This window comes from Lepidochelys olivacea (genome assembly GCF_965140295.1).
Source record: "Lepidochelys olivacea isolate rLepOli2 genome assembly, chromosome: 5".
NCBI classification, from domain to species: Eukaryota; Metazoa; Chordata; order Testudines; family Cheloniidae; genus Lepidochelys; species Lepidochelys olivacea.
In genome coordinates this window covers 71,187,780-71,199,797 of record NC_140415.1, presented here as the reverse complement: position 1 = coordinate 71,199,797, position 12,018 = coordinate 71,187,780, and the positions used below count along the sequence as shown (strand labels likewise).

Sequence of the window (12,018 nt, the reverse complement as noted above, 5' to 3'; positions counted from 1 at the left end):
GCATGCACAATGACCTCCATGCAGGCCACAGAATCTCACCCGTCCACTCCTGCAATAAACCTCTCACCTATGTCTCACCTAGTGAAGCCCTCAAATCATGGTTTAAAGACTTCAAGGTGCAGAGAATCCTCCAGCAAGTGACCCGTGCCCCATGCTACAGAGGAAGGCGAAAACTCCCCAGGGCCTCTTCCAATCTGCCCTGGAGGAAAATTCCTTCCCAACCCCAAATATGGCGACCAGCTGAACCCTGAGCATGTGGGCAAGATTCACCAGCCAGATACCCAGGAAAGAATTCTCTGTAGTAACTCAGATCCCACCCCATCTAACATCCCATCACAGGCCATTGGGCCTATTTACCATGAATAGTTAAAGATCAATTAATTGCCAAAATCTATCCCATCTAATAAATAACTTCCAAAATTTGTAAAAAAAAAATTATTATTTTTACAAAGAAAATTTAAGATTTTTTTAATTTTGATGTAAAAGATTATGAACTGTTCCTTCAACATATCTGACCCCAAAATTTAGGTGTGCAGATACCTGAAGATTGCTATTGTCAAGTAATCCATGCATATAACCTTGTTAGATCCTGCAAGCCTCACAAGACTTGGTCTGGGCAATATTTAGCAAGGAAAGCCCCAAGAAAAACCCAGCTGCAGGAATTGGTGCTATTCCCTATGAAGGGGGCAGTCTTACCACTGAATCAGTACTAAGCCAACATCTCAGCATGGTGCTAGAATACAATATACTGATGGGGTTGTTATTTTTCAGATAAAATATAAAGAACATAGTCCTGGCCATTTGTAGCAGTTCAAGACACCATGGCCCTTTGCTTACGGGAAGGTGTGTTACTCCTGGCCAAACTCTAACATGGATAATTACATTCCGGGGAGTGGGTCTGCCCCAAGCAGGAAAAATCATTCCTATGTGAATTTTCACAAGTCTTCTGAAAAACATTTTATGAAATGTCATAGAAATATTTTTAAAAGTCAAGCTTCAAAAGCTAATGGCAAATCTGAAAAAGTGACAACTGGTAATTTTGCAAATGTGTTTATTTTGTCCAAATATATCATACAGAACAAACTATTCAGCCAGTTCCAACCCTAACATTTCCAATTCTGCCCTATCAAGTTAATTTGTTCTCTGCACTACATTTTGCTTGTTCTTCCAATCTAACAACCATAGGGACAGGATGCTGCCACCTTTACTCACAGCAAGTAGTGCCCTGCTCTGTGACAAATCTCATTGAAGAAACTGGTCCAACTTCTGGAATAGGCCACTACTGAATCAGAGTAAGAGTGAGGAATCCAGCACAGTACTGTTACCTAGGTTGGTTGGTTTTTGTTTTTATTTCCTTTCCTCCATTCCAGTGCTATCTTTTGAAAAGTTATGCTCATATACTTGCCTGTCCCAAATCTCATCCTATGTAATCTGACCTACCCTCTATAAACTCAATTGCTTTAAAAGAAGCCTAGAATTTCTCCACATACCTAGCCATGAATGTAGATCCAGTATTATTTCTCAGAAAGCTACCGTGGAAAGCCTATTTGTTAAAGTAAATTTTAATCACTTAATCTTGGTTTGTAAGATGTTCTTTCTGCTTCCGTACATGCTTGTTACTTGTCTCAGGTTCAACTCAGACCTGCAATAAACACTGCACTCCATCTTGATGTAAGACACCCAGGAGACAGAAGATGGTCCTCAGGTTCAAAATTATGATTATACAAGGTGGGCCAAATTCATTCCTGGTATATTTCCACTGACTTTAATGGAATTACATCAGGTGTGAATTTGACTCTCTAGTCACATCTCTTATTAAGTTGCTCACCATTAGCACCTGCCTTTTCTTATACATTATACCCTTTCCTTTCTCATTAATAGCCTTAACATATGCTCCATGCTCCTCTTTTTGCTCTACTGTTAGTTATTTGACATATAATTTTACACTGGTGCAACATTACTAGGCTTAGATATCAGTTGAATGATTTAACACAATTCAGTTAAGTATGCAAAAGCCTAACTATGGAGTTCAATTGCAATTCTACTTAAAAATTTTTGAAGTACAGTTTAAGTTCCTGCTGTATAATCCTATTTATCTCCAGACATATCCTATCAACTATTTCTAGACATTTCTAAGTAACCAAACATATTTTAAGATGAAAAACAGAACTAGCATAACTAAAAACTGGAGCTGATCTTGCAAGTTGCTGACCTCCTATTTGCCAACAACAACAAAAGTGAGCTGAGGACATTCATCGCATTTCAGGAAGTACTCCACATCTTGCAGGATTACTTACACCAAGACCCCGTGTCTGTATCAGAATATATGGCCAGATTTCAACTATAAATGGGAAAGAATAGGAATAGGAAAATTTAAAAGAATACTTAAAAAAAAATAATCAGTTTCTCTCTCAGGCAAGATTTTATGTCTCTTTAACAGCTTGGCAGAACACAATGCAGTGCACAGAATTCAGCTTCTGCGCTGCTTTTTACATTTAGAGTTCATTACCTGTTGCACAGGAAATACCAAAATCTGGTTGTGGCCCATAAAAAGCCTCTGTTCACCAGGGGTTCTTAGTAAAAGTTGGAAATTACTGTTACATATAGAAATATTTGTGGTACACGTGCACATTTTTAAGTGAAATTCACCTAGATACCAGTGCAGAGGTCAATTCTTTTCTTAAAAATCCCAAATAAAAGCAGCCGCATTTCTTCAAATATCTCCTGACAGCCAATTTATTTTGTAGAGGTTATACCTTCTGAAGTATGAACACTACACCCTCTCCTGGCTGAAGGAAGGGATGCTTTGACATTTGGCAGCTTTTCAGAACACAGAGGAGAAAAATATCAGTTGAATTCTGTAAAATATTTACATTTGTTTTTTTCAACTCATTTTTGCAACCCCCCCCCCATGCACCCTGAAAGTTTAATGCAGAGCTTGCATCAGGTAGCATAGCACACTTTGATAAATAAGCATGAGCTGCTCTAGAACAGATTACTTAAAAAGAAAACAATGAAACTGAGGTCAGTGGTTTTAGTGGAATGAAAAAAGTTATGCATATATGGCAATTAATCAGTTTACTTCTGTTTCATACTTATGGTGTCATATGGTATATAAGTAAGATTAGAATTTTGGCACAGAAATTTTGCGTAAATTTCACAGCAGAGATGAGGGAAAAAAATTTATGGCAAGGCCAGGGGGCACTGAAAAGTGAGGCCTGGGACTGGAGGGGTGTTGGAGAGTGAACTCACACTCACCCCAAATCAGTGGCTCCTGTCCTGCAGGGCTGGTCCCAGCTCCCTCCTCTGGGCACTGCAATCTGGTGCATGGGATTGCAACGCCACTCAGGTTTGGCTCATCTGTCCCTCCACAGATGGAGACAGAGGGATGGACGGGCCAAATCTGAGTGGTGCTGCACCCTCGTGCACAGGTCGCAACACCACTCTGGTTCATGGACTTCATTCAAATTCACAGTTTCTGAGATCTCCATGACAAAATCACAGCCCTAGGTGGGCACCAGCCCCTTCTAATCAGAAGTTTTTCTAAACTACATATACACATCAGCTACTCAGTGAGACAATGCTTCTATCTGTAGTGCATGAAACAGAATGAACTAACTAACTTGTCCAACAGAAAACCATTCTTGGGCTTCTAGACATATTCTGAACCAGCAGCACTTGAAACAGACCCTTTTAAAATTCAAGATTCTCTTTGAAAGAAAAACTAAGATACCTTTTTTATTGAGGGTAATATTCATTTGCATAGTTAACATTCAGTGCTGCTAACAATGAACGTCAATCTGAATGCTTTTATTCCCCATTATCACTAATGGAGTCTCATAAAATTTCAAGATAATACATTTCATACATGCAAATGAAATTTTTTTTTACATTCTATCTTTGATATTACAGCTGGCAATCTTTGCTTGAGTAAAAAGGATCTGAATAAAAAGAACAATTTACAAGAGTGTGAAAACAAACTAGTTTCTTCAAATTGGCTTTAGCAAGCACTTAGTCATGACAATGACAATTTGGCTTCAAGGAGGTGTGCAGTTTCTGTATCACTATTTTAGCTCACAGTTAACATTTGTTAACAAAGTAATGGCTTTTTATAAGCTACAGCATAAGTCTAACAAACACAAAGTATTTTATATACACAGACTGGCAGGTTTATTGCTTTCTCTCTCTCTCATAATTTGCTGCCCCATTATGTTTTTGGTCATGATACTATAGCTTTGCTATGCTATATTTGTCCTTAATTTTTATTCATCTCTAAAAATAATTTAGATTGCCTCCAGTAGTCATTTAATGGGACACTTTACATTTTAAAAATTTGTAAGTTCAATTTTTGACACTGAATTTAAATGAGCTAAATAAAAGTTAAATATTGAATTCTGTATTATTTAACAAAGACATATAAAAGCTGTATTGTTGGAATCAGAAACTTATCTGCAATGTAAAAAGTACCAGCAAGCTGAGGGGATTTTTATCCAACATTAGCATTCTTAAATAGGAACAAAGGCACATTATAACAAAGCACTTTTCATATAATTTAACACACACAGACTTTGATTGAAGAGAGTCTGTAAATGGATCCAGGTTTCCTCTAGTTGGGTTGACACTTTGGCTATTTCTTCCAGCAAGACTGGCTCTGAAGAAAGGATTTTAAGATGCAACTGAAATGAAAACGAGTAGTCAATTATTTAAATTCAAATGATCACACTCGGGGAGGGGGGTCAACTTTTCTATTCACCCCACATCTTCCTTTCAGTGATGCCCCAAGTAAAGTTATTTTCTTTTAATAAATTCAATTTAATGCTGTCTTTATTTTGTCAGACCCCTTTTACCATCAGTTATTCTACTACTACTTTCTATGTATTACCTAGGAGAAGGCAGCAAATTTTCTCAAACACAATGCCAAACCATATATATGAATGAAAAGATATGATCATTATACATTCCCATCTTTTTCCCAAGGAGTAACTCTGCTCTTCCTAAACATCCTGCATCACAGCCAGTCTCCCTCTGGCACAGACAGGCTGGATTCAGCACTCTGAAGCCAATCAGTATTGCTTATTCAAATGACCCTTTACTGACTAATGCAAAAAGAATGAAGCCAGGCACTCTCCTCTTATCTTGGGGCTGAGCATAGTGACTTCACATAGTTAGCACATGTTGACCTGGAGCAAGGGACAGAGCTCAGAAACAAATTTTAATCCCATGCAGGGTAGCATACTGCACCACTACTATACTGTAGCCCATGTAGTCAATATGTAGCTATGGAGTAGTCACAGTTATATAGTAAGTAAACAATAAAGGAGTAAGGAATAGATAGCAGAAACACAAGAGACTGACAGGTTTCAGAGTAACAGCTGTGTTATTCTGTATTCGCAAAAAGAAAAGGAGTACTTGTGGCACCTCAGAGACTAACCAATTTATTTGAGCATAAGCTTTCGTGAGCTACAGCTCACTTCATCGGATGCATACTGTGGAAAATACAGAAGATGTTTGTTTTTATACACACAAATCATGAAAAAATGGGTGTTTACATAAGCTATTACCAGCAGGAGAGTGGGGTGGGGGGAGAGAAAACCTTCTGTAGTGATAAACACCCATTTTTTCATGATTTGTGTGTATAAAAACAAACATCTTCTGCATTTTCCACAGTATGCATCCGATGAAGTGAGCTGTAGCTCACGAAAGCTTATGCTCAAATAAATTGGTTAGTCTCTAAGGTGCCACAAGTACTCCTTTTCTTTTTACAAGAGACTGATCAGCCTAGCCCTATAAGGTAGCTTAAGCAGTTAGCATAAGTATAAAGCCTTATAGCGTGAGGAGGAGTTCCTCAATAAGTTAGCATACATAAGTAAACAAACAGTGACCTTAAGTCACAAGATGGCACAAGGCTTTGTTTACTGTTTTGTAATAATCACAAATGTTGCAAACTACTGAAGATGCTAGTTTACACCAGCTGGGGATATTTTTATTTAGGGACATCAACAGACATCTGACCACAAGAATAGCATATATGTCAATTTGTTTACCATGATAATAAACTTGAGGTAAAAAAATTAATAACCTATGGAAGAATGGCACCACAGCATTAGTAGGGTGAGGAATTACAAATGAGGAAGAGGGGCTGAAATCCCGACTGAATATGCATTAGGAATAGTGGTGTCGGTATAACATTAGAAAAGCTGTATCCCAGCCTTTGCGCCTGTGGTGATATGCCAGGATGATGACCACTGGTGATGGTGATCATGGGGAGCAGGAAGATGACAACTAACACTTCAGATTGTTTTGCAAGAGATGGTATGAGTATATGGATGCTTAGCTCATTCTGTGTTATCTTTGCCATGGTGAGTTACAGTGTTTGGGACTTTGCTAACCGTGTTAATAAAACTATTATAAATACAGTGTGATTTCCTAAGTCTGAGTGTTGCAACTGTACACATTGGGGTTCCCAACTGAACAGTAATTCTGCTAATACTGAGCCTGATCTTGGGACAAGAACCTGCCAAATTTCAGAGTGCTAACTGGGAAAACTAAATCAGTAATGTAATCAATATACAATCAACACATCAGGCAACAGTACCACTGGGCCAGCTGTTCACTTTTCTTTATACAGTTAAATTTATCGGTCACATTGAGGTCGGAATTTCTGTTCTGCCTAAATTCTACAACAGGGGTCGGCAACCTTTCAGAAGTGGTGTGCCGAGTCTTCATTTATTCACTCTAATTTAAGGTTTCGCATGCCAGTAATACATTTTAACGTTTTTAGAAGGTCTCTTTCTATAAGTCTCTAATATATAACTAAACTATTGTTGTATGTAAAGTAAATAAGTTTTTTAAAATGTTTAAGAAGCTTCATTTAAAATTAAATTAAAAGGCAGAGCCCCCCGGACCGGTGGCCAAGACCCAGGCAGTGTGAGTGCCACTGAAAATCAGCTCGCGTGCCATAGGTTGCCTACCCCTGTTCTACAATATATTAGTGCTCAGGTATCACAGAAAGACAGTTTTTTCCCCCTGTGGACTCTAAATAAAGAGTATGTTTGTATTTCTTTAGCCTAACTAATTTTAAATAGCTCCCTCTCCCTTAAATTTTAATCTCTGAAAGATTGTTAAACTGCCTTGATTAAATGGAGACTCTCAGTGTGTGAATCTAAAGAGACAAAATTTTAAAAAGTTGTAACTGTAATTCCTTTCCTACGCTATAGTACAATAAAAACAGTCTCTCTCAACTAGCACAATCTACACAGTCTATCATCATTAGAAAACAACTTTAAGAACCATTTTACTAAAAAGCCACTTCCATTTAAAAGAGTGCCCGTTGCCATGCTAAAGTATGACAACTTGGTATCAGAGGGGTAGCTGTTATGACAGCTTGGTAATCTTCACACCTCCTGGAGTACATTCAATGTTAACCCACTGGTGCGTAAGTCATAGTTTCTCAAAATCAGCAGTCTAAGATGCAAGCTGAAAACTACAACTCCCGGGGTGAAAAGAACAAATGCAATGAAATGTTTATAGGTAACAGTTATTTAACTACACTTTAAGTAACTGTTGGTTAAGAAAAAGCAGTAAGTCATATTCGAATGGCAAATTGGAAAAAAAACAAAATGAACATAAGCAATGTATTGTGTTCAAATGTAGGGTTATCAAATCAGTCAATAGATACAGTAAATCATTTCAGTAAACCAGAATCTACCACCATAAAAGATGATAAATTCTTCAAAGCAGGTCTGTTTTTTGTTGGACAGATTTTATCTATTTTACAGAGCAATGTACCATTATGGTATAATAAGAAGTAGCAGCAGTAGCAATAATTGTATCAAAATATATACAGTTACCTTTAAAAACAATGCAAGATATGCCTGGGCCAACTCAAAGTCACACTTTGTGTTCAACATTGTCCCAATCAGTCTCAAAAAGCTTTTCATCACCTCTACAGAGCCACCAGCATCTGGAGCCAAGCCTCTTAGCTCTGTCTCAATACTAGATGGTCCCATTTCCTTTAGAATACTAAGTGGAGACTTATCTGTGTTAAAGCGTTAAAAAAGAAACAGTTAAACATTTGCAATGAAGTGACATAGAAACACTCAATATGAAAAAAATATATTTCAAAATCTTTGAACTGCTATTTGGTAGCATTCTAGATGAGTCTTTTAGTTTGTTGGGGTTTTTTCTTTTTGGTTTCTTCAGAATGTCATCTCTGTCTGCAATTACTGTTCCATCACATATTGAGAGGAAGTATGTATCTGAATCTCATCACCAGTAGTAGGAGTTTGGCTCTCCCTAAGGACTACCTTCATGAATATTTTTTATGCCTTCTGACTTTGGTGCCTTCAAAGTGTTGTACAGCTTATCATTAACAACTTTAGTCTTACCATTAGCCACCACCTTATCATTAACCACTAATTCTTGGCATAAGAAAAAGTGCAGACTGCCACTTTCAAGCTGTTGATACAATATATACCAAGGCATGTGAGTTGAATAGCACTTTGGTTGAGGCAAGCCTTTATTTAAGTAAAACATGGAATTATTTATTTAATCAAAGTTATATAATGCTTTTTCAATTTATTACTTTTGCTAGTGATTAATTTCCCCCAGCATGATGGCAGAAAGATGGCCACTTTGTAATTTTAAGTGTTCTTTTCTCTTCATTACTCTTCTTACCCACTATTTCCAAATACTACAATCCTACCTGATTTTTGATACCTTTAGTTATGCTTCTTTTGAAACTCAGAAGTAAAAGCTGATGACAAGATCAACTTCTAATGCAACAGATCATAAACTAATGATCTTAAATACCCTTTGTATTCTGTTAGAGTTTGAGTTTCTGAAGTTACTGAGAAGAGACCACAACCTTCATTATATTGTTTCTAAAAAAACCTTTACCATCTAGAGTGTTATAGTAGCTACATATGAGGCAAGAACCATAAAACTACTTTTTATTTGTAAAAAAGTCACATTAATATAGTGCTGGTAAAATGCAGCATCTAATTGCCAGAGATATTCTTAAACAAGAAAAGCATACAAATATGCACCATATTTACAGAGTTAATATTCAGAGAATACTTGTAATTGTTCAAAAAGGTTTTACACTTGTCTATACAGCAGCTTTGAAAAGATTCAGTATAGTGCTGTGTACTGAGATACTAAATGCACTGTATGAAATGTATACCAGTTCTTGTATACAAAATAGGATCTAAAAGGTACCTAATTTTATCAATCTATCACCAACTAGCACTATGGCAGGGAACGTTAAATCAAAAAGTATCAGTCACCAAATGATAGAATATGCTACGTAAAACGTACCTACTAACACCAGAGGAAGGGAGAAAAGATGGATAAATCTTGAGTCTACTAATTCTGATAGTTCCTTTAAACTAAAATCCTCAATTTTCTTAAAGCAGTAAGAAATAACCAGGCTGGGCGATAATGACCTTGGTAGAGGGGTGTGAGGAAATAGCCTTCTCCAAATCACTCCCATCCCCACCACCCAGTTGCACTGAGTCTGATTCCGTAGTCACTCCATACACAGAATTTCCTTTGAAATCTATGGAAATTCCACAAGCAAAGTGGCTGGAGGATCAAGCTCAGTACTTGGCTGGAAACAGTTTTCTGTAGAAAATGGCTGACAGGACAGCAGCACCTCCATTTTTATACTGACAACTTTATCATTGCAACAGAACAATACAAACATATGGTAGTGAAAATTAAGTTTGCAGACTATTTCAGAATGCAGCAAAATGGCACAGACTAAAAACGTGACAATTTCTTCATGCTTGTGATTTACTCTAGAACTTGATGTTGAGTTCTTTTTGCTGAACTTGGTCCTAAAACGTGCATAGTTTGTTCTTAAAAAAATGAGAAGGATTTCTTTTGTTTTACTCTCCCACAATTCAAACTACTGAAAATTTTTCAATCAAACTTAAAAAAATAGCTTAGGACAGACAAAGCATGAAAAATAATCCAAAATGTGAAAGCTGAGTGCATGTGAAAACAGGAGAAATTGTTACAATGGAAACCGCTCTGCAACCCTACCAAGGACTGCCTTACTTTAATTGCCAGTGTATGTTGTCTGCAAAATTTCATTTATACCCAATGTTAAATCTGAAATACATTCCTCCTTCGTTTGAGCGTGACAGAATAAGCTGGCTCACTTCAGAAACCTTATTTGAAGGGTCTAAGAAGCAGCAGAAGAAATCTTAGTAAAGCTGGCTTACAAACAAGTCTCCAGTGACAACCTACTGATGTTCAAGTTCTGCTCTTTTTAATTAACAGTTGCTTCTAAAATCCTATTTTAAAGTGGCTCTGCAGAGGCACCATTTAAACAAGCAAATGAATCCACCAAGTATATGCATCTCTACAGATGATTCAAAGCATTTCAATTTCAAAATGCACCAACTAAGCGTTAAGTTACCCAAAGGATTATTTTTATAACCAATTATTTCTGTTAAAGCCTTATGTTTAAATTATCAGGAAGAGATCACAAGCCTTAAATTGTCTAAAATATGGTGAGCAGGCCATTCACAATAAAAGTTGTTAAAAAGGTATTGCTAAGCCCTGGTCTACACAGGGGGTGGAGGGGGAATTGATCCAAATTACGCAACTTCAGCTACGTGAATAAGGTAGCTGAAGTCGACGTACTTAGACCTACTCACCGCGGTGTCTTCACTACGGTGAGTCGATGGCTGCTGCTCCCCTGTCAACTCTGCCTGCGCCTCTCGAGGTGCTGGAGTACAGGAGTTGACGGGAAAGCGCTCGGGGGGGGTCGATTTATCATGTCTAGACTAGATTTATCGCTGGATCGATCGCTGCCCACAGATCCGGTGGGCAGTGTAGACAAACCCTAAGATAGCTCTAGAGAATCACCATCTTAAAAGCATCAGATGTGCAGACATTACATTAAGCATTTACTGCCTGTCTCACAGACCAGTGTCAGGTCATCATAAGTTTCAAGGTACTGCAGCATATTATCTTTAAGAAGTCAGTCTCATTCTCTTATGTAGTGGTTATATTTTATTTATTTTTTAACTGTTTGCCTAGTGCCACTGTCTCTGCAAATATATGATAGACCTCTTTTCCATGACATACTAATACTTCATCAGAACTCAGACATTTATCCCAATATTAATAGTTTGACTTACACTCATTACTGCTCAAGGCTTCTTCAAGTTGAACGTAGAAATCAGATTTTTGTGCCAATACTCCGAGGTTTACTACCTTTGACTAAACAAAACAAAAAAAGGTCACACATCACTTGGAGCATATACCAATATACAATGTGTACTTTCACATCCTACGAAGGTATTTTTCATGGATAGGAAAAAACTTTTGAGGAATCGGGATATAAATTTGTTTTATATAACAGTTGGCGCTGAAAAACTGTTTTGACAAAATTTTATTCACAGGACTTTTAAAGTATGCCTGGGATATGCAGGGAAAAACATACAAAATATTCAAACTCTATTCAGTTTTATCTTTACCTGCTGTCCATCGTTTTCTTGCTTAGCAGCAGCATATCGTGGTATGAGACCAGGAACTGTTGGGATGAAAAATGGAGCTGATTTGGGAACTTTTGGTGGCTCTCTTGGTTTATTCTTTTTCTGTTTAGACATTTGAATTAAAATCATCAGGTTTATTATAAAAAAGTTTTTGATTTTACAGGTTTAAAAAAGATATCCTTATTGGGAAGATAATCAGGACTGTTAGAAAAATAAACACTTCTATATTTGGGAAATGTTTTATTGATTAAAGTTAGGAAGACTCTTAAGAGTACATCTACAAAACTGTCCCCGGCATTATGAAATGCATTACGTATTTTCCGAATGAAAAATCCTAAAATAATATTGAAGACAGAGGGATGGTCTTTTGGACCAGCTCTTCTATGCCTGATGCAGCACATGGGGGGCATGTAAAGCTGTCTTTATACCTCTTTTCATTCCCCTCTCTTCCAGGCACTGGTCTGGTGGCACAACGTAGAGCAGATTCATAGGGGTGTTTAAACTGGTC

General features: G+C 37.3%; 1 protein-coding gene across 1 annotated transcript in view; it reads right to left on the bottom strand.

The window, feature by feature from the left end:
* Positions 1-1,034: 1,034 nt before the first annotated feature.
* Positions 1,035-12,018, bottom strand: part of WDR36 (WD repeat domain 36) — a 61,668-nt gene continuing 50,684 nt past the window's right edge. Inside the window, exons 20-23 of the mRNA XM_084629688.1 lie at positions 11,493-11,612; positions 11,154-11,235; positions 7,851-8,038; positions 1,035-4,676 (exon numbers count right to left, since the gene is read on the bottom strand). Coding sequence (XP_084485814.1) covers positions 4,527-4,676; positions 7,851-8,038; positions 11,154-11,235; positions 11,493-11,612 — 540 coding nt within the window. The 3' untranslated portion in view covers positions 1,035-4,526. The remainder of the gene's footprint in view (positions 4,677-7,850; positions 8,039-11,153; positions 11,236-11,492; positions 11,613-12,018) is intronic.